We start from the raw sequence: 23,867 nt of genomic DNA, 5'->3' as shown, positions 1-23,867 counted from the left end.
TTCAAGGACAATCCAGCTTTTAGCAGAAAAGAATTGACACTACAACAAGCGATAGAGAAATTCACAGCACAATTAAAAGAGCGTAAACACTCCCAGTTTATTCGTGACACTACCGATTTCAGAGAGGGTAGTATCCTTGAATTTGGAGGCAAGAATACACGGGCCCTGGAGTTTGACACCGAGCAATCTTCCTCTGAGAGTGAGTTAGACATTGACTCCAGTCAGGGCGCTTCTTCCAGTAGGGGTACCTCCAGAGGGAACAGCAGGGGCTCTAGAGGTAGATCCAGAGGTAAAAATAGGGGGAATTTTTTAGGGAAAGGTCCCCCGGTTTCAGACTGCCTCCTATGCAACAAGTGGTACAACTAGCTCCCATACATCCCACTAGCCCCAGAAACACGGATTTACAGGTGATCAATTTGTCAAAGAGACTAGTAACCCCCACTGAGAATATGCTACTGAGCAAGGGACTATCATTTGTTCCCACTCATGGGTTGAATCTTTTTGAGTGGGTGAAAGATTTCAGCTATTTGGTAGAAAACTTAAATGGAAGAAATTCTTTGCATCCCATGACCGCCATCAATGTGCGGAATTAGGCATTAATATGGCAGATCTTCAAAATGTTCTATCATTAGCTGATCTGTTGGAGGAGGGAGAAAGAGATAGAAGTCAGGGCCTGTTTACAACCCTCAGGCCAGTATCCTCCTGAGTGATTCCCATTAATGACAATACCCCCATTGAGACCTTTCTCAAAGTGGTCACTGATCAGTTGACTAGATTAGAGGGATATAGAGGGAGTTACAGTAACCTCACTCCCGTGGAGACCGAAGCCCTTAGAGGCCTAGAACAGGGCCCCTCCATCATTATAAAGCTGTCAGACAAAAGGAGCAATATTGTCATTATGGACAAGAAGGATTACGTTGACATGTGCTTGACCATTCTGGGGGATAAGGAATGCTATCGAGTGATTCCCTCGAATCCTTTTAATGAACATCGGAAACTGCTATATGACATACTCACGTCTTATCAGTCAAACTGAATTCACATATTTGTTGCCAACACATCCGAAGGTAGCCTGCTTCTACAGTCTACCCAAGATCCACAAGGGGGTCACCCCTCTTAAGGGTAGACCTATAGTGGTGGGCACTCAGTGAAAGGGGCAGACAATTCCATCCACACAACCAATTTGTGTTGTCCCTGCTCAAATTTATACTAGAACACAATGTGTTCATGTTTGATCGCCGCCTCTTCCACCAGCTCAGGGGTGTGGCCATGGGTAGCCCCTGTGCCCCTACGTATGCCAACCTGTACCTGGGCTGGTGGTAGAGGGAGATCGTCTTTGCTGAAGACATGGCGAAGTGGTCGGCCCTGATTGAGCTCTGGGCCAGGTATATCGATGATGTACTTATCTTCTGGAGAGGGTCTAATGGGGAATTTGTCAGTTTCGTAGGAGCTTTGAATAACAATAACCTAGGCTTGTTTTTCACCTCTGAAATGCAAGAAACCACCATTACATTTCTGGACCTATGTACAGATGTAGCAGGGGTAACACACACACTCTTAACTAAAATTTCTTAACTCATTGCATTATCTTGAAACAAAAGCCATTGAAAAGCAATTGCTTAACGCATTTAGTTTAGATAGCATGTCTCATAGAGCATGTGTGTTAACCCTGCTACATCTGTATCAGCAAAGAGTCGCGTGGTGATTGACTTGTTCCGGAAGCCCACCGCTCCGAACAACCTACTAAGGTGGGATAGCTGGCACCCAAAACTATTAAAACGCAGCATTCCAAAAGGCCGGTTCTTACAGTTCCAACTAAACTGTTCTTATATTTCCAAAGAGCTGCCAGTGACCTCACCAATAGATTCCAACGGCGGGGTTACCCGCGACAGATACTAATGTCTGCCTATCAACATGCTTTAGGCAGCAATAGGGAATCACTCTCTTGCATCCTAGATCTAGAGAGGAGACGGATGGCACAATCCGCATTGTGGGCACATTTGATGCGGCTCATCAGGAAGTGTGACAGATACTGGGACAGTATTGGGGCATTTTTCAGGCAGATCCAGATATTGGTCATCTGGTGGGGTCTGCACAATCAATCACATACAGACAGGGTTGCAACCTGTGACCGCCTGGTACACAACCTATATGAGTCATCTACCCCTAGTACCTGGCTTGCCCATGTCCTGAACGGCACTTTTAGGTGCGGTAATTGTGTGGCCTGTGAATTCATTGGCACTGACAATTCTTTCACGGGTACATCTGACTCTAAAACGTACCACATATGGTCCTTCATCAATTGCAGAACTGCAGGGTTGATATATCTGATCTCCTGCATCTGCGTGGTCAAATAGGTGGGCAAGACTATCCGTGAATTTAGACGCAGGATTGGTGAGCACCTCAGGGATGTTCGTAATGACAGAGACACCTCCATTGCGTGACACCTCATGAGTTGCCATGACTGACGCTAGGGTGTTGCGCTTTCAGGGGATCGAAAAGGTCCGGCCCTCTCCCAGAGGGGGCGATTATGACAAATTTCTTCTCCAGAAAGGAGCACAATGGATCTTTAGACTACATACCATACAACCTGTGGGGTTGAATGAACAAATCTGTTTTGCGTGCTTCATCTAGGTGTGCATTATTGGTATATCACAGGCAGTCCCTTTTTTCTGCTGTTCCTGGCCACCTTGTGTGTTTTTGGATAGGTTGACCCATGCCTTTTTATGGCTGGGCCTTAATTTTTTTTACTATTGTCGGTTCTCTCCCCCCCCCCCCCCCCCCCATCTTCTTTTTGTCCTTGCTGTCCCAATCACCCCTGTGACTTTACGCCGCTTTGGTTTCCCCTATTTACTTAGGTACTCTCACCTTATCGGGAGCTCTCACCCTGCTGGGCACGCATCTGGGGGGGTGGGGCAGAGCTTCTGGAGGCCTGTCCCACTCCCCGGATGCGCTTCCTGCCTCGCCTGGGAGCGGGATTTTCTGTTTATCAGCTGGCTGTGAGCGCGCGTCAGACACTGCACCACACAACACCAGTGTGGTCACACAGTTTAGCCTACCTTGCTTTAAATCTGTCTACCTGACTGCTCCTGATGAAACTGTTATGTTGAAACTCGTCAAGCCTGCATACTAAATCTGCATATTAAATGAGTTCTGCACTTTGTTTAAACTGATGATCTATCCTCTGGATAGATCATCAGCATCTGTTCGGCGGGGGTCCGACACCCGGGACCCCCTGCCGATCAGCTGTTTGAGAAGGCAGCGGCGCTCCAGCAGCGCCACGGCCTTCTCACTGTTTGCCGCAGCCGGCCCAGTGACGTCACAACTAGTATCAACTTGCCTGGGCGGGGCTAAGCTCTGTTCACTTGAATGTTCTAGTGTGAAACTAGCTTTAGACAACCTAGGTATATATAAAAACCTAAAAACAGAGAGTGTTTTTCTTATATTTTCCCTGCAAGGTGGGGGGGGGGGGGTCGGCGGGGTGGGTTGGGGACGATCTTATTAGTCCGGTTTTTTCTATATGAATCGTAAATGGTAAAGGAGGTGAAGTTACATCTGGGTACTGGAGCATCTCTAGGAATGCTGGAGGATGGCGGGACCTTCCGGCACTAAATAATGGCTAAAATTTTCAATCAAACCATAGCATGGTGGGGACCCGGGGCTCGGGATCTTGGGCGGCCCGGTGACTGGGTGTGCCCTAGGATGCGGCTCTCTCTCTCAGATATGCGGTTTGACTGTAGGCAGAGATATGACACATGTTGTATGGGTGTTATGAGGTGTTCTCTTAATGGGACAGAGCCGGTTTTAGGTGGTGTTCTCGTTTACATTTTCCTTAAATGCCGGTGATCACCGAGTGATATTTGAGTTGAGTCCCTTTTATATATGAGACACTAATGTGGACATACGTGAGGTACGGTTAAGCCGGGCACTAACTTTTTAATTTTAACCACATGGGGATGAGGCAGTAAAATATGTAAGAGGTTCTTTTACCACTGTGATAGAAGACTGCTGGACCCCCAAGTTTGTCTTATGAAATGTTTGCGATCAAAGATTGCCGTAAGCCCGCCACGTACGGTTAATGTGAGTATCGGGTGAATGGTTACATGGCTGTTAATCCTGTCAATTTTTCTCACCCATGTTCGGGGGAGAGTACGCGGGGTGCGCGCTCGCTCCTGGTGGCCGCCCGGGCTGCGGGCCCCTGATCTCTGCCCTTTATAGACAATAATATGTCAAGTGGGATGTTTTGTGCGTTTGCTTTGCCTCATTAGGCTGTGGATGCCGGACGTATCCCGCTTTTCCCCCAGCAAGCGAGATCTCCATTTGTATTTCTGTTGTCTCCATAAGCATGGATATTTGTATGAAATTATTATTAATCATGTTGCAAATCAGAAATCTACGGACTGAAGGATTTTATAATACTATAAATGTAATATGGATATGAATTTTTGCATTATAAATCAATAAAATATATTTTAAAAAAAACAAAAAAAAAACAGAGAGTGCTTTCTTATAGTCACTAAAAGACTGTTATCATGGGTCAAACTGAAGGAATATGGAAATGTGTTTCAAGTTACCAGTGACTGAACTACAAGCATTGTGGGTTTTTTGGGCTGAACGGTACACTGGTCAATAAGACACAACCGAGTTTAGGTAAAGTCAAAAGGGGCAAACGAGAACGTCAACCTTCTAACTCTTACCATTAGACACAGCAACACATAGACACATTTTTTTCTGAAAAAGGGCTAATGCATTGTCTTTATTCATTTGTGATATTAATGCAGTGGCATTATGAGCCTACCTGCGGTTTACACTTGGAGTTTCTGGGGTTAGAAATATTCTGATATAGAGTAAGAGTTTGTAATTTAGTAACAGACAGAAATGGCAAGTATATAGGCCAACAGCAATAACCATAAATAATTTGCATACAGAAATGTGCGTTGGTATTTTTATTCTGTTTTATTCATTTATGTCTGTGCTTATTTACTAGGCTTATATCCTCAGCTTTGAACTGTTGTTCCTTTAGGGTAATTTCATCCATAAGTTTTTAATGTCTTTTTGAATATAGTGATTTGTAGAAAGCATTAATTATTCAGGTCTAGATTAGTGTTGTAAAGTTTCTGAATGACTAGCAATTATGTAGTCTGTGAATGTGGAATGTCTATCATTAAACTGAGCCCAGTGCAGACAAAGGGACTAGAATTTTTGGAAACTTTACATAAAATGCCCAACTTATTATTGAACATTGGAGCTTTTTACCCCTCAGCTCTTGTAGAATTAATTCAGTCAATAACTGTTCAGAGATCTAATCGTAGATGTACCAGTAAACTTAACACCAAATATCATGTTTATTTAATGTTCACACTGCATTTTGAGCCTCTGTTCTATGTCTACACCACAAAAAGCCTATGACTATAATTGCCTCTGTTTAACGGAGATGTCCTGAAAAGTCTTTTAAAAGCTCATGACGTTCAAGCTTATAAAATACCTATGACAGATGCATACATTGGTAACTGTCACCCATGGGCAGGATAGTATGGTGTAGACTATTACACTATTTCATAAAATGTTTTGACCAAACAGAAACCGGTCACCCACTTTTGGTCTCCATCTAACTAATGGACCCCTATTTAGTGTGTACACACTTTTGGTCTCCATCTTACTAATGGACCCCTATTTAGTGTGTACATCAGTAACTTTCCTTGCATACATGCTAAACCTAAAATCACAATGGGAACCCAGATTTATTCTGAATTTCTGTAAGCCCTGAGGATGGAACAGTATGTCCTATTAGAGCAGATTTCTGACATTAGCTGCCGCAGACTTGGCAATCTCTTGTCTGTGCTGGCCAACAAGGAAACAAAGATCAGACTTGTTTTTCACCCGACTGATTCTATTGTGTCCCAGGTGCTTTGTTTGAAAACCACTTGGAAGTTACATGCCTGTGGGCAAGTTTATGGTGATATTGAAGATCACTATTAGCCAATAGTTATCTCATGTTTGTGCTAAGCTTTAGAATTGGACAACTGACCTAAAAAAATCAAAGTAGATATGTGTAAAACCAACACGGTAAATCTGTAATATTCCACTCTTTGGACAAGACTTGCTTGGGTTAGTTCAACATTTGTTAGAAAAGAGATTTTGTCCATCTAAGCAAGTCCATATATTTGTCCAAGGGCGCAATGTTACAGAGTTGCATTATTGGTTAAGCAGATCAGGAATCAGTTTTAGCCTTTCACACTCAGAAATACATAATCATTGTCCACAGAAATAAAACCACTGCTATCCATAAATGATAAGAACACAGATCAGAACTATAGGTAGCAGCTTTACAAAATTGTTTTATCTATTGCTATTTTCATGCTTGTATTTTAACAGAATGCCAAATCATTTGATCCCTTCTGCTCACATCCTGGAATCAATGTAACAACCCAACTTGGACCATATGCCTTTAAAATCCCAATGTCAATTAGACAAAAAATCTGCAACAGTTTGGATGCACCAAACACTAGAGGAAATGACTGGAGGCTTTTGGCACAAAAACTCAGCATGGATCGGTAAGTTCACAATTTCTTTTTGCTTTTGAAATATCCCTTTAATAGCCTTAAAGTGTATGTCCAATAGAAATTTAAAAGCGAAAGATGAGCATTTATGGAAGCCATCTTGGAAGCTAAAGGATAAAAAGTGAGTGACTTGGTAAATGCATGGAATGATATAGCCCATTATGTGCTTGCGTGTAAATGGTGACTTCTATTAAAATCTTTTAGAAACTGGATTCCAACTTTATACTGTTAACATATAAAATGATCATGTTTTTGTTTTTTTAGATATCTGAACTATTTTGCCACCAAAGCCAGTCCAACAGGAGTTATTTTGGACTTATGGGAAGCCTTACACCAAGATGATGGTGATCTCAACACTCTTGCCAGTGCCTTGGAAGAAATGGGCAAGAGCGAGATGATGCTTGTCATGGCAACAGAGGGTGACTGCTGATGACTTGTTGACGTGGTTGACTTGCATTGGTGATAGGAGATGTTATTACCGGTTAAAAGCGGAAAGGCATTTGGTCCAGCCAGAAACAAGAGACGTTTTCTTTCCTTGCTTATGCTGGAAGACTCGGCCACAATGTAGTGGGAAGACTGAATACTCTTATGGTCTAAATCACAACCAGCCTTAGAAATCCTTACATACTGTTTACAAGCCATCCAAGTGTCTAAAGAAAAGCGTTCACATGCCACTCCACCAAACGCCAGATACAAAGAAAGCATCGTCATTACCATAACAACTGCTGGCAGACATCTTTCATGTTACCTTTCTAAGCATTTAAGACTTTGTAGTTTAAAGCGCTTTCATTTCCTCCACCTTTACATGATATGTATTCCTTGAAAGATCATGTACAATTTGATCAAACTGCTTCTATCCTGTCCAAGCTTGGAACAGCCTTTCTACTGAGGCAAAAGGTTTCTTAGGAAACGCAAGTTTATTTATTATCCAGATCTTTGGATGAGTCTTTGTTTTATATGTAAATGAGTGAGTTTTCTGAGTGTATGTACCTGCTTGTATGAATGAGGCTGGCTCAACATCATGCTCTGGTAGATGTTTCGAACTGTTGACAAAATGTACTTTAATGACTTATTTTAACATATGGGGACTACTGTCAGTATATTATTTAATATGTGACACATCCTTGGGAAATAGCTGTTGTCCCATAATGCACTTCATTTAGATAACTGAATACAACCCCTACACAGCTCAGGGAAAATATGGTGGCCACTAGAGAGGAGAAATGAGTCCATGAGTTCCTATTTAATGAAATCGTGTTAGAAAAAATACAGAGCAGTGGTAGCATATAACATGATGCGACTCAAGGCTACCACTTAGAAGTTTATTTTTGTTTTTCAGTTGTATTAAATTTTCTTTAAAATAGTGAAAATCAGTTTTACAAGTTGTGGCATTTGTTGGCCAGCCACCTGATCAGTTTTTAGTTTTTTTTTTGAGTATTCATATGTTCCTATGTTGGTTTTTCTTTATCTCTTCATTATTAAATCATTCATCTTATTGAAGAATGCAACCCTGATAGAACTGAATTTCTGACTTGGCATATTAATGTTTGAAAATGTGCTATTTTATCTGTTTCTATACATGAATTTCAAAAATCTCTGTTCAGTAATAATAGAAACAGTAATGGACAGCAATAGTAACCGTTCCCATTCTTCAAACTCAGGATGTGAATGTAAGTTGTTGTTTTTTCCCTTCTGCTCTGCATGTTTAATAGCAACACTTTAGCCCTGTCATGATACCAATTACTACAATTTTTTTTTCCAAAACTGGACCTGTTTTCCTTAAAGAGAACATTTTAATCTAAACCTATAAAACCTAGTATTTGAGGGGTTGTCTGCAATTAGAAAATGTTCTTATTTTTCCAGAAACAGCACCATTCTTGAACATCCTCTGTCTGGTATTGAGTTTTAGCCCCATTGACTTGAATGGTGATGCGTTCCAAACACAGCCCATAGACAGGACTAATGCTGTTTATTTGGTTTAAAAAAAACAGACCCTTTCTCTAATCCCAGGCAATCCTTTTAATGAAACAATGTCCCTGGGGCAGTGGTGAGCTTTTCATTTTAATTAGTGATTTTAATACGTAACTTCTATGTATTTCTCACAGGTTTTTATTTTTTATTTTAAAAAAATAACCCACATACCTATGTCATTATTGCATTGGAAATCTATTTTTCAAGTAGCAGATGCGCATTTATGTACCACTACAAAATGTAAAGAGAATTGATTAAAAGTGTTATTTTTATACTTCAAGTTGGATTTCTCATTCACCTTGTACCTTTTTTCCGTACTGTTCTTTCTTTGTTCACCAGTGGTGGAACGGTGGTAACTAGTAGCATAGTGTATTGTATTATCTTGAAGAAGGGCTCCCAAGAAGTTATTCATCTCTGTTGCTTAGCACAGTAAGGACATTTCCGTTAAAACCATCAATCACTGATTGGATGGATTCTGAAGAACTTTGGTCACCAAAGAGTCCTTATGCATCCTTAGCCTACCAAGGACCAAACCATATATATCATCCTCGTACGTGTTGTAAAATTGTAAGTTGCATATGATATAGAGAAACTGCAGTGGCCTAATCACATACCAGCTAGAGAGTCATATGTTGGTACCAATGTAGAGAAGTGCTAGTAACTGTGATGATCCAGTGTGGTTGAAGACATTAAACAAGAAGGTACCATGTTTCCCCTAAATCCCCGATTGTCTATGCACTTTTGTGGTTAAAAGAAACCTTCAGAGAAATTTGTAGTGAGTGCCAGTATATATCCATCTGAATTATTGGGCCATCAAAGAAACAAAAATCTGCAAAATATGTTCATCTTCTAATTTTAAGGCTGTATTACATTAAAAGATTTTGCAGGCGATTGTAAGGAAGTGTTCTTTCCTGGCCATCGCATTCTTGTTATTGGAGGAGACTGCTGCTATTACATGCAGCGATCATCTCCACAGTATTGGGAGGAGCGATCCCTAATGCCATCGCTCTTCCCCATACTGAATCATTGTTTGCCGGCAGCAGATCGTGGTCACTTGCTTGCTCATCAGGTATCGCGGCAGTATTAGGCCCCTTGCAGAGGAGCGCGTGTCACTCTGCGAGTCTGCAGCTCCCGGCCTGACCTCCCAGCACTGACGGGGATCATATAGCTTTATGATGCTATGTAACCCTTACAGTCCTGGAATGTATTAGATGACGCTAACAGCATTATATCAGTATTATCCACTACACTGCAGACCTCTAAGGGTTACATAGCATCATAAATCAATATAATGCTATGCGACCCCGTCAGTGCTGGGAGGTCAGGCCGGGAGCTGTGCTGCGGACTTGCAGCGTAACACACGCTCGTCTGCAAGGGGCCTTACATTCCACACCTTCGAATGCTCAATAGCGATGATCTGGCCAACTATTGGCCAGTCTAATACAGACTTTAGTCTCAATTTTGTCATTTAGTTCTGTGTGTAAAACAGCTACCTGAATTTTTTAACTATCAGATGCTGGAAAAAATGAATTTCATTGTACATATAATTCTGTTAACCTTTCCAGTCCAAACCCTTCATAACCATGAGGATTTTGCTACTTACAGAGTGCAGTTATCCATGTTAGGCTACTTTCACACTAGCGTTTTTTTGCGGATCCATCATGGATCTGCAAAAACAGTTACACCAGGCCGCACATGACCGGCACTAAGTAGAGAAGTCCTATTCTTGTCCGCAGCTGCGGACAAGAATAGGACATGCTCTATTTTCTTGCGGAGCGGAAGATCGGGGCCGCACTCCGGAAATGCGGATGCAGAGAGCACATAGTGTGCTCTCCGCATCCATTCCGTCCCCACAGAGAATGAATGGGTCTGCACCGTTGCGGAATGGATGTGGACCACGCTTGCGGACATGTGAATGGAGCCTTATACAAACCTTTCTTTGAATGTAGTTCCAGCAATGAGAGAGGCTGCATCCACTGCCTGAAGTTTAAAACTGACAATAAGGGGACACTGCTTTTAAACTTCTGGTAGAAGAGAAATGGACTTCATCTGACCTTTTTTTCCAAGACAGACTAGCATGCTAGACTGCATTATTCTGTCTGTTAAAGAAGATACAAAGAAAAAAGGGAACGCAGGTGACACAGAGTCCAGTATTTTAATCTTTGGACTACATTTGCCTCATTGAAGAGAATGGATCCATCATGATATATATTTGCATAACATTTACTAGTATTGAAACATTTACCCCTGATGGAAGGCCCAGGGGGGGGGAGAGCTAAAATGATCATCAAACTCCATAATAACAAATATAATAAGCAATGCGCTGTTAAAGGGAGTCTATCAACAGTTTTGACCATGCTAAACTATTGACAGCACTAGGTAGAGGCTGGGAAGAGCAGGACAGGATACCTTTTTTGGAGCTTTTTTTCACATCAGTAGTAGTGGGAATATGTACAAATTTTTTGCCAAACTCCAAGTGCCCAAAGGACGGAGCTTCCCTGTGACGTATTCTCTGTATTCAGCGGTAGGCTTGTGCGAATCAGAGTCAGATTGCTCTATCTGAACCCAACTTGTTTGAAAACTTTGTTTACAATATCTCCTCCGTAGTGAGCTAAAATGTATGGCCTCCACTGAGGTGCTGTAAATCTTTCTGCAAATAACAGGAGACTTGCTTTTTCTCACGTCTATGACGTTACACTTTGGTTATGCGCATAAATTACTGTTTCAAAATCCGAAGCTGAATGTCATAGACGTGAGATGAAGCATTATTTGCAGCAAGATTTTCAAGGCCTCAGCGGAGCCCATACATTTTGGTGCGCTACGGAGGAGATATTGTACACGAAATCCGAACCAGATTTGCTCAACACTATTCAGTGGTTTCACAGCCCCGCCCCTCTGTTCTGAGTGACAGCTGTAGTTCTCTGCTGGTAGGTTGCTCTAGCTTGTCACTCAGGACAGATGTTAGAGGCTGTAAAGCGGATCAGCACGGAGAGCACTTTACAGTGAAGCTTTGCCTCTGGGCACTTGCAGGAGCAGAACCTGGCTGAATAAAAGTTCATATTCATACTATTCCTGATAATAAAAGCTCCACAATAGTTTTGTCCTGCTTACCTCAGCCCATGCCTGGAGCTGTCATTAGTTTAGCATGCTGACAGACTCCATTTAAGCTCCATCTTGTGAAGGCTGGTAGCTGCAATGCTATTGTTTTTCTGCCTAGGTCTATGCAGTAATTTAGAGTTCTTAATCAGAAAAACGTAAGCCCAGCCCCTATTAAGATTTGGCACACATTCACTTTAAAGGGGTTGGCCACCATAAGTATAAAAACAAATAAAGTGCCCCAGACAATAACTAAAGCCAAGAGGAATTTCTATCATGACAGATATTCAGTATATACAGGTCCTTCTAAAAAAATTAGCATATTGTGATAAAGTTCATTATTTTCTGTAATGTACTGATAAACATTAGACTTTCATATATTTTAGATTCATTACACACAACTGAAGTAGTTCAAGCCTTTTATTGTTTTAATATTGATGATTTTGGCATACAGCTCATGAAAACCCAAATTTCCTATCTAAAAAAATTAGCATATTTCATCCGACCAATAAAAGAAAAGTGTTTTAATACAAAAAAAGTCAACCTTAAAATAATTATGTTCAGTTATGCACTCAATACTTGGTCGGGAATCCTTTTGCAGAAATGACTGCTTCAATGCGGCGTGGCATGGAGGCAATCAGCCTATGGCACTGCTGAGGTGTTATGGAGGCCCAGGATGCTTCGATAGCGGCCTTAAGCTCATCCAGAGTGTTGGGTCTTGCGTCTCTCAACTTTCTCTTCCCAATATCCCACAGATTCTCTATGGGGTTCAGGTCAGGAGAGTTGGCAGGCCAATTGAGCACAGTAATACCATGGTCAGTAAACCATTTACCAGTGGTTTTAGCACTGTGAGCAGGTGCCAGGTCGTGCTGAAAAATGAAATCTTCATCTCCATAAAGCTTTTCAGCAGATGGAAGCATGAAGTGCTCCAAAATCTCCTGATAGCTAGCTGCATTGACCCTGCCCTTGATAAAACACAGTGGACCAACACCAGCAGCTGACATGGCACCCCAGACCATCACTGACTGTGGATACTTGACACTGGACTTCAGGCATTTTGGCATTTCCCTCTCCCCAGTCTTCCTCCAGACTCTGGCACCTTGATTTCCGAATGACATGCAAAATTTGCTTTCATCCGAAAAAAGTACTTTGGACCACTGAGCAACAGTCCAGTGCTGCTTCTCTGTAGCCCAGGTCAGGTGCTTCTGCCGCTGTTTCTGGTTCAAAAGTTGCTTGACCTGGGGAATGCGGCACCTGTAGCCCATTTCCTGCACACGCCTGTACACGGTGGCTCTGGCTGTTTCTACTCCAGACTCAGTCCACTGCTTCCGCAGGTCCCCCAAGGTCTGGAATCGGTCCTTCTCCACAATCTTCCTCAGGGTCCGGTCACCTCTTCTCGTTGTGCAGCGTTTTCTGCTACACTTTTTCCTTCCCACAGACTTCCCACTGAGGTGCCTTGATACAGCACTCTGGGAACAGCCTATTCGTTCAGAAATTTCTTTCTGTGTCTTACCCTCTTGCTTGAGGGTGTCAATGATGGCCTTCTGGACAGCAGTCAGGTCGGCAGTCTTACCCATGATTGCGGTTTTGAGTAATGAACCAGGCTGGGAGTTTTTAAAAGCCTCAGGAATCTTTTGCAGGTGTTTAGAGTTAATTAGTTGATTCAGATGATTAGGTTAATAGCTCGTTTAGAGAACCTTTTCATGATATGCTAATTTTTTTAGATAGGAATTTGGGGTTTTCATGAGCTGTATGCCAAAATCATCAGTATTAAAACAATAAAAGGCTTGAACTACTTCAGTTGTGTGTAATGAATCTAAAATATATGAAAGTCTAATGTTTATTAGTACATTACAGAAAATAATTAACTTTATCACAATATGCAAATTTTTTTAGAAGGACCTGTATATAATTTTTTTACTGCATTTAGCATAGCATGTTCCCATTAATGAGAGGCTGTGTGGGTGGAGCAGCTGCAAAGTAAAAGTAAAAATCCCACCACTGACAGGCGCAGACTGCACATGCGCATGGACGAGCTTGCTCTCAAGCTCCTCCATGTTGCATGCAGCCACTAGGGGTGCAGGACTAGGGGGCGTGGCTTATAATTGAAAGAAGAGCAGGGAGATGTGTTTAATGAAGTATATTAGGAACTTCATTTTTTCTCTGCCTGCCTCACAGTAGTGGAAAGTATTCAAAGAGTGGCCAACCCCTTTAAGGTATGATAGAAAGTTTTTAGCCTGCTAACTTGTATTTTGGGAATAAGAAATTCAATTGTTTCTTGGTCTTATCTCTCAGGGGATATTGCCGGTGTTTTGCTCGAACACAGACTACACAATGATTTCAGGTAGACTATTTTCTCAGGTACATTTGGTATGACTTGGTTTTTATAATTTCACATTTCATTTTATAGCATTTTAATTTGCTAAATCTTAAAAGTAGACTATGGCAGACTATCAACTATGGTTACCTTTATTTTTATTATTTGACTAAAATGTAGTCGTACCAATTAAAGATGACTGTATTTGGCATCTGATGAACAACGCTGGCATAATTATGTACCTTATGATAACTGTAATATAGTTATTTATGATGATCAGATCCCCAGCTGTGTTTCAGGAGATGTGTGAAATGCAGGTATTGTATAGCATGCCTTAAAACCTTTCCGAGGCATTCTATAGAATACCAGGCAGTACGTGAAATGATGAAACTGCAGCCTCAAACTTAAAGGCTGTGTATAAAATACATTAATCTGTACACATTTCTTAGCGGTGATAAAGAATAAAATGAGGAAAACAATATATACAATATATAGAAAAAAACAATATATACAATAAATCTTTACACATTTTCTAATCCTAATGTATAAACGGATAAAATAACGCACTCTGTTTGAGGATTCAGCTTGTTAATGGGGTTGTCTGGTTTCAGCGAGAGGGTAGACAACACTGGGGACTATCCTAAAATAAAGAACTGAGGAGTACTCCCCTAATACACACTGCGTTACCGATGCAATACTCCTGGCTAGGCTGCATTTACCCATATCCAGTGGTTACTTCACGTCGACAATACATGGCTGCTTAAGCCAAATGACTATCCCCTTCGGTACCCTACTAAGGCTAGTGGTTGAATGCAGAGATCATGTGTTGTTGACGTGACATCAACCCTTCAGCCAGGTAAATTGAGCCCAGCTGGGGGGACTGGAATTGCTAGGTAAGTACAGTCCTTTATTATGGGCTATTCCTCAGTGTTGTCCAGTTTCTTGCTTAAACTGGACAACCCCGTTAATAAATGTAACCCATGTTGTCTATTACATGATACTTTGCCAAAAACTGTTAGGTATTCTATATAACAAAGGCATACTATAAAATTGCCTAGGTAAAGTAGCTTATATGATGGCCACATTTCACACATTGGAACAGTTAACGTATATTTAGTATACCTTACATTGTAATTGTCTAAAGTCTCGTGCACACGACCATATCCGTTTTGCATTCTGTGGTCGGAATTTTGTGGACAAGTATAAGACATGTTCTATCCTTTTGCGGAACGGACATACGGATGCGGAAAACACATGGATGATCCGGGTGCTTTCTGCATCCATATGTCCGTTCCACAGAAAGATAGAATAGAGGACCACAAGCCCATTGAAAACAATGGGTCTGCAAATGAAATACAGATCGTAAATGAACCGCATCCATACTTTGCTGACTGCAAAACTCATACGGTCGGGTGGCATTTGTGGCATTTTCTAATTTACTTTGTAAAATGTACCCAAAAATTTCTGCTGCTAGGTACACTTAAACAGCAATTTAAATACTTTGGTAAATTAACACCAAAAAGATAACATTTTCCTTTGTAGGTTATTTTCTTTATGAAACTGTACATCTTCACTAGACCCCAAAAATGGTAATTGTGAACATCAGAGTGGCCTTGGTACCAAGGTGCCTTGACATTGCATATTATAACAAGCTATGTTTTCTTATTTTGATTCAATTTTTTTGTTGGCAATTCATTGTGAAGGTCTACAGTGAACTGCGTGTCACTGCTGGGTCACATGCCACTTGGCTACACATCACTGCTGAGGCCATTCATTGGCTGCAGTGGCGAACATGACCCAGTGTGTCCATAAGATTAAATATGGGGACTGGAAGACCAGTGAAGGAAGCAGTAACGGAGTAGTAGGGAGTAGGTAAGTATGTTTTTTTTTTTTTTTTTTCTCACAAGTACAACAGGCTGGGGTTGAAATCTAAAAAAAGGAAAATAAAATAAAATAAAATGGATAACCCCTTTTAATGCTCTTCAGGTATGTTTGGGTAGACCAGTCTGAACTGAGGCAGATTATGTGCAAATTATATGATTTGAATAAAATGTGTGAGAATGCCATATTATTAAACCTAGTAAAAACAGTATATAAATGTTATAATATGCTCCAATTCCCCCACCACCTATCTCCAATGTTAATTGTCTTGAAAGTTATATCATCCATAATGATGACACGTCAGCATGACAGCCAGTTCCGGACCACTACGATTAGTTTCCCACTCTAGTTACATGACCTGTCATCACTATGGATAGCTTGTCATAGTGCAGTGCACAGTGAGCAGCGGGGTATATTAACGGAGAGTCCGAACAGCAGGTGTAAATAATGAGAATTGGTTAGAAAAGAATATTTATTATTTTTATTCTTGCTTTATATCTTTAAAATAACAAATAACAGTAATTTTATTTCATAAAAATGCTTAGTGTGCCTTTTGTAATAGAAATTACATGTCCATTTCAATGCTTTTATGTTTAGTTTTATTGATGAACCTTTTTATGGAATTTAGGTTTAGTTTTATTTGTAACTTCAACCTTTGTTTTTGTTACACATCTTCTAACCACTTTGCAATTTTTATTTTTGTTTTTTTCTAAATTAAAAATTGAATATTTTTTTGTAAATTGGTATCACATGTTATATATTTATTATATTATTCATGAACTGAGCAAAAATAGTCATAGTGAACATCTTCCCTATACACTAGGGAGGTTACCGTATGTTCAGCTCTAGAAACACAATAGTGTTTTTGCAAAGATCACCTTGGAGTCTATTCTTGTATATTACCCATCAGCATTGTATAAAATATTCAGTTTTCAGCAACGCCCCTTCCATTCTATGTGTAGTATATAGCAAACTGGTGATATGTATTTCTTTCATGTCCATTTATTCATCTTTATTTCTGTCTATAGTCAGATTTATACACTGCAGATTTCCCTCTGTAGATGGCAGTTGATTTTCACTTACTGAGGTCCTGTCTTTGGAATAAACTATCAATATTAGATCCATACATTTTGTAGGCGCTGTGCCTTGTATTGCAGTATAGAATTTCTGCCTGGTTCCATTCAAGTAAATGGGACTGAGCTTCAATACTAGGCACAGCTAAAACACAAAAGTGTTTAAAAATTCAATAAAACCTTTAACGTTTCTGTATATTATATTTCCAGATATTTAAATTTATATATAAACTTTATTTCCCTAATTCATATATGAATACAATGTTTAAAAAAAAAAAAAAATCCTAAATGTATTCAATAACAAAGGTCAAGAAATTCAGAGCCTTGGTCACCGTTCTGAAATGCATATGACATATTAAGTCTGTTGCCCAATATCTTAGTTTCTTTGTCATAAAAATATTTGAACTTCGGTTTTGTAGTATTCATACCATTCTGTTGGAAATAACAATGAACGTGACCTCACTGGCCTAGGAAAAGCAGAGAGAAGGCATCTGCACTCACTGGAGCGTCACTGATTTCTCGAACAGCTGATCGGCGGGGGTCCTGGGTGTTGGACCCCCCCATACTCCATCCAATAGAGCATGCCACAATATTTTTTTCAAAAATTTATCTATACCTACGTAGTACTATAATGGCCCATACTTCTATGGGTGTCATAATATAACTTTAGATGCTATAAAAAAGACTTTTACTAGGAGCATTAATGCCTGAGGAAAGGAATAGTCCAGCCCTGAAATGCCTAGCATAAAAGGTAAAAGAGACCATATGTTCAGACCCTTCATCTCCAGTAGAGTCTGGTAAAAGTACTTTTTATAGCATCTAAAGTCGATCCCAAGGGTCCATGGTTTGGACTTCAGGTTGTAGCCTAAACTACTTCTAAGTCTATAGGACTGTTGTGCTCCTAGCAAGGTGAGCATACTTTATCATACACTCTTTATGTTGCACCAGTGTGTACTTTTGCTTTAGATAACCTTACATTACAAAAACAAACAAACAAAATGATTGGATCTTGTTCATGAAATTTCGTAGTTTCTTCTTTGTTTACTAGCACATACTGTAATCAGATTTACCTCTTGTTCATGGAAAATGACTTTTGAAACCCAATATAAAATGTTGTTACTTTACATGCACCATCTCTAATAGTGATATATTTGTATAGTCAAGGATTCAGGTGAACACATTAGACTAATTTAGATTGATATCAAAATACAAGAGTGTTTTTAAGTACTATGTATCTGTTTTGGCAGTATGTAAAATATACAAAATTTGAATCTTGCTTGTGTGCTACACTCAGGGTACTTTCACACTTTCGGATCCGGCAATCTGTATGCAAATTGATACCATTTGTAGACTGATCCGTAGGCGGATCAGTCTCACAAATTCATTGCAATACGAGATCCGTCTCTCCGGTTGTCATCCGGAAAAACTGATCTGTTATTTATCTTTTTCACATTTTTAAAGTATTCAGGAATTTTGGACAGAGAAAATACAGCAGCTGCAGTATTTTCTTCGTCCAAAAACCGTACAGTGACTGAACTGAATATATCCTGATGCATACTGAACGGATTGCTCTCCATTCAGAATGCATTAGGATAAAACTGATTTAGTTTTTTTCCGGTATTGAGCCCCTAGGACGGAACTCAATACCGGAAAACAAAACCGCTAGTGTTAAAGTACCCTTAGCCAGCTAAAGATGCAGGCATACACAGGCTTTATGTATATACAAGCTTCTGTGTTGTAATATCCTAACAAGACCAGCTAGGGCAATGTATATTGCTTTCCTTGTTGTCTTTTGTGTTATTAACTCTTACTAATTCACAATACTTTTATCAGTGTTCATGATGGATTTCAAGAACTCAACATAGCCACCATTAAACTTTCATGATTCAAGGAAGTACTTATAGATATATCAGTTGTGTGGCAATATTGAAAGAAAAAAGTGATGGCAAAAACTATGTACAATGTACAAGTAAAATAAAGGATTTTAGGGTATTTTGTCTTTTAATTTTGTTTAGTACTAAACGTTAATGCAATTTTGCTTAAACCATTATGCCAAATTTTTGCCTTAAAAAAAAATCTAAGAGCTTTCTTTGTCACATCTACTATATGGTCCCTGTTATTTCTTTATTGCTATAGATATGGAGCTTTTTTTCTGTTGTTTTTTTGGTTTGTTTTTTTGTGTAAGAAGTGACGTTGGGATTTTTGCTTTTACTCGAAAAACATTTGAAAGTCTTTGTCAATTCTGTAAACTAAAAGTTGTACATAAACTTTAGCATTCCTATTGTGAGAAATTAATAATTTTTTTATGCAATAAATTATATTTCCTAGACTATTAAACAATAAAGTCTGTTATTTTGTTGAAACATTGTATATATGTTTAATTTTCTGTTCTAATAGGTACATAATGTTGAAAAGGAATGCATGACAAACTGTAGGAAGCTGTGCAGTTTTGGTGCCTCGTTCCAAAGCCTATAAAGACAGCTGATTAATGAGGATGCCAGGAGTTGGACCCATGCTAGTCTTCTATTAATAACCCATTCTGAGAATAGATCAATGACCTATCCTTAGGATAGGTTATCAATAGGTAAGTCCTGGTAAACACCTTGCAGGCAAGCAACTATTATGTGGTAAAGGCTGCCTCTTGTTACCACTGGTAGGCTGAATTTAACTTGAATTTAAATATAACTTGACTACGATACAGGATAACAAAAATAAAAACTAACATTAAAATCATCCTGTCACACATCTTAGATAGCTGTTGGCCAAATATAGGTTTGGCTATTCCTTCTGACCCCAAATTCACCCATAATCATGTATGTTAAGCTTGGCTGAATGTGCTTGCAGTGTTGGACTGGGGTTCATTTGGCCCACCCTCCATCTATTCAGAACATATGCCAGCCAACTACAGTTGGCTCTCACACAGGATGCATCACTATTTGTAAATCCTCTCGTAGACTCTGGTGGTAAGCAATTGGCACCAAAGTCAGCTCTAATTGGAGTTTTATTCAGCTGGACCTTAGAGGCATATTATTTTGTCAGGACCTGGCCCATTAGAATTATTTTAGCACCAGAATTATCTGGTACTCTGAAGGACCAGTCTAACCCTATGTACATGTGTTCTCACTGGGACGGGAATAAGCAGTTTATCCCTAAGAGAACAAAGGGTGAGACATGTTAAAATTCAACTTGCCTCATGCCTCGTGATCTGCTTCTGGGAGAGAATTGAGAGACCACATACAGATTAGAAGATTGACAAAAAGTCACAGGATGGATAGATACAATGTGTATTGGCAGCCCTGACTGCTAACAGAATGAAGATACCCTGATGGTAGGACTGTTCATCCGCAGGAACCTAAGCCTGGCTCAACCTAGAAGGCCCTGAAGATAGTGATTGGGCCACAGACAACCTGTTCCTTTCCAGCTGAAGGAACAAGAGTCTGCCTCAGGTCTGGTACCAAGAGACGGAAATAATCACAGAGGTGAAATAATCATAGAGGTGACATCGATAGTAGCCAACCATATATCCTCTCCACAGTGTCCTAAGTTGTTTACTAATTCGATTACTCTGCCTGTGTCTTTTAGATAGGAGGGCATTTTTTATATAACTCTGAAGGAAATGGTCGATATACTCAGTTTGTTAAGGTGTATATCGACCATTTCCTTTAGAGTTATGTATTAAAATGCTCTCCTATCTAAAAGACACAGGCAGTGTAATCGAATTAGTGAACAACTTAGGACACTGTGGAGAGGATATATGGTTGGCTACTATCGATGTCACCTCTAAATATACCATCATCCTCAAAGAACAGGGTTTGAGGGCAATAAGAAAAGTGTTGAATGATGATCCAATTGTGTCCGAGTCACAGGGGAGTTCATTGTGGAATGTTTGGAGTTTTGTTTGAACCATAATTATTTTTAGTTAAAAAATAACTTTTACCTACAGAGGGTTGGTACGGCGATGGGGGCGAAATTCACCCTCAGTTTCGCGAACCTCTATATGGCATCTTGGAAGGATGAAAAGATTGGCCCCCATCCTCACTAGAAGTACACAGTTTAGCAAAATAAAAAATCTGGCGAAGATATAGCGACTATTGCCTATTGATCTGGGAAGGGGAGAAACAAGGCTTGGAAAATTTTATTGGGGACCTTAATGGCAATGATTGGAACCTAAAATTTACGAGTGACATCAGTAACAGGGCGGTGAATTTTATGGATCTGACCATATTCATTGAGGAGGGACGTTTTAAAACGAAAACTTATTTCAAAGCTACAGAATGGTTATATAGACACCACTAGCTGCCACAATAAATCGTGGCTTAAGAATATTCCAAAAGGCCAGATAAATAGGATATACCGCAACTGTACCGACATTACGTTTAGAGAACAAAGTCAGATTATACAAGATAGGTTTGTTGAAAAAGGGTATATGAGAGAAGAGTTAGTGATCTGCAGTAAAAATATAGAGACAGAAGGGAGAAAGGGAGAGAAAGAAGAAGTAAAGAATAATAAAGATTTTCGCCTCTCCTTTTTAAACCAAAATACCACACAAGCAGCTGGACAGATTAAAAATGCCATTAGAAAAAACTTGGCAATACTTAATAATGACCTGGTTTTGGGAGAAAAAAAATCCCAGGCCATCCTGACATTTTTAGGAAAGCTCGCAATCTCCGCAATCGCCTAGTACATAGTGCTATTCCCACAGACGGTGAGAAGAAAGGACAGAATAAATTCTCCTGGAGGTGGGTTTTGTCTTCCCTGTAGAAATAGGAGTAAGGACAAAAAAGAGAGACAGATCCCTACAGTACATTCAAATAAAAGGAATAAGGATTTTAAAATAAAGGGGGAAATGACCTGTGAAAGTTTGGGAGTAGTCTACATGCTGGAGTGCCCGTGTGGCCTCCAGTATGTAGGTAGCACAATAAGAAAGCTTAAAACTCAAGTACAGCAACACATAAGAAATATTAAAAAAGGTTTGGAAACACATGGAGTCTCGCTACATTTTAAAAGTGCACATAAAAAAACAAAACAAGAGGACTTACCTTTGAGCTATTGAAAGGGAATTGGTGGGAGGGGGTGATGCGGTAGCAAAGATTGATCGCCACAAAGTGAAATGGATTTATGAGCTGAATACCATCCAGCCGGGAAGTTTGAAAGTAGAATTTGATTTAAAACCATGTTTAATAGAGTAGATGGAGCTCTGCAATGTCATACCTGCATTAGAGCAAGCCCGTAATAGAGGCTGGCTCCGTGATACAGGATTGGCTGTATCATGTGGTGCATCCCGGTCTTAGTGCCGTAGTAAAGGTTTTGTATGAATGGATCTCTGGATGAGTAGAAAATAATGGAGTATAGAGGGGATATTGAAGAAAGAGGGTTAAATATATAAGTAGGATTATTTCAGTTATCAGATTTTATTGAGAAGATGGTAAAAAGAGGGGGGAGGGGAAGGGTGTTTTATGGGTATTTAAAGATGCAGGTCAGTGTTGATGGTTATGCCCCTGATGTAGCTTGGAGTGAAACCCGGGTCAGGCAAAAGCATTAGGCTGTGATTTGTTTTATTTTGCACATTTTACTACTTACCCATGTGAGTATAATAAAAGAGATTCATTGAGTTTAATGACGATTCTGCACTATGGGAGCGGTTTTTAATATTCCATAGGAAGTGTGTGGGAAGAGAAAATAAGAGGAATAGAAGACGATATATTTGTTTGATGTGTCTGTATTCCACCTGCCTTTGTGAGTATATCAGCACAGTGTGAGACAATATTATCTGTAGTGCTTCACTATTAGTGCGGTTTTTGATGTCTCACAGGAGCTGGAGTTGGATGGTTCTGCTTTATGAGGTTACTTTGTTAAATATCAAGAAATCGAGCGGTCCTACAGAAATGCATACGGAATTGAGCCCACTTCTCATTTGGGACCTGCAGCTACAAGGATTTGTGGCAAAGTATTGTTTTTTTTAATTATTATTTTTATTTTAAAATGAATTCATGTGGCTATCTTTAAATTGTTTTTTGTTTTTTTTTTTGTAAATGAGCACTCAACAGTGTAGAAAGAAATAGTTTTGATTCTGTATATTATTTATAATGGAGGTCAAGCAACTATGACGGGAATACCTTTTGTGTTTTGTCTTGCATACCCCCTCAATGTACAGTCGTGGCCAAAAGTTCTGAGAATTACATAAATATTAGAAAAGTTGCAATTTATAGGCTCATCAAGAACTTCAAGGAAAGAGGTTCAATTCTTGTTAAGAAGGCTTCAGGGCATCCAAGAAAGTCCAGCAAGCGCCAGGATCGTCTCCTAAAGAGGATTCAGCTGCGGGATCAGAGTGCCACCAGTGCAGATCTTGCTCAGGAATGGCAGCAGGCAGGTGTGAGCGCATCTGCACGCACAGTGAGGCAAAGACTTTTGGAAGATGGCCTGGTGTCAAGAAGGGCAGCAAAGAAGCCACTTCTCTCCAAAAAAAATCAGGGACAGATTGATCTTCTGCAGAAAATATGGTGAATGGACTGCTGAGGACTGGGGCAAAGTCATATTCTCCAATGAAGCCTCTTTCCGATTGTTTGGGGCATCAGGAAAAAGACTTATCCGGAGAAGAAAAGGTGAGCGCTACCATCAGTCCTGTGTCATGCCAACAGTAAAGCATCCTGAGACCATTCATGTGTGGGGTTGCTTCTCATCCATTTTTGCCCAAAAACACAGCCATGAATAAAGAATGGCACCAAAACACCCTCCAACAGCAACTTCTTCCAACAATCCAAAAACTGTTTGGTGAAGAACAATGCATTTTCCAGCACGATGGAGCATAAGGCAAAAGTGATAACCAAGTGGCTTGGGGACCAAAACGTTGACATTTTGGGTCCATGGCCTGGAAACTCCCCAGATCTTAATCCCATTGAGAACGTGTGGTCAATCTTTAAGAGGTGGGTGGACAAACAAAAACCTACTAATTCTGACAAACTCCAAGAA

The 23,867-nt window shown here is 40.1% G+C and overlaps 1 protein-coding gene across 2 annotated transcripts in view; it reads left to right on the top strand.

The window, feature by feature from the left end:
- UNC5B (unc-5 netrin receptor B) overlaps nucleotides 1–11,941 on the top strand; it is a 168,621-nt gene extending 156,680 nt beyond the window's left edge. For both annotated transcript variants that reach the window (XM_044297510.1, XM_044297509.1), the window contains 2 exons: nucleotides 6,376–6,554; nucleotides 6,825–11,941. In XM_044297510.1, the coding sequence (XP_044153445.1) occupies nucleotides 6,376–6,554; nucleotides 6,825–6,990 (345 nt within the window). In that variant the 3' untranslated portion in view covers nucleotides 6,991–11,941. The remainder of the gene's footprint in view (nucleotides 1–6,375; nucleotides 6,555–6,824) is intronic.
- The last annotated feature ends 11,926 nt before the right edge of the window (nucleotides 11,942–23,867 follow it).

This window comes from Bufo gargarizans, chromosome 6 (genome assembly GCF_014858855.1).
Source record: "Bufo gargarizans isolate SCDJY-AF-19 chromosome 6, ASM1485885v1, whole genome shotgun sequence".
Lineage (NCBI taxonomy): Eukaryota > Metazoa > Chordata > Amphibia > Anura > Bufonidae > Bufo > Bufo gargarizans.
Note: the sequence above shows the minus strand (reverse complement) of the source record. Positions and strands in the feature narration are given on the sequence as shown.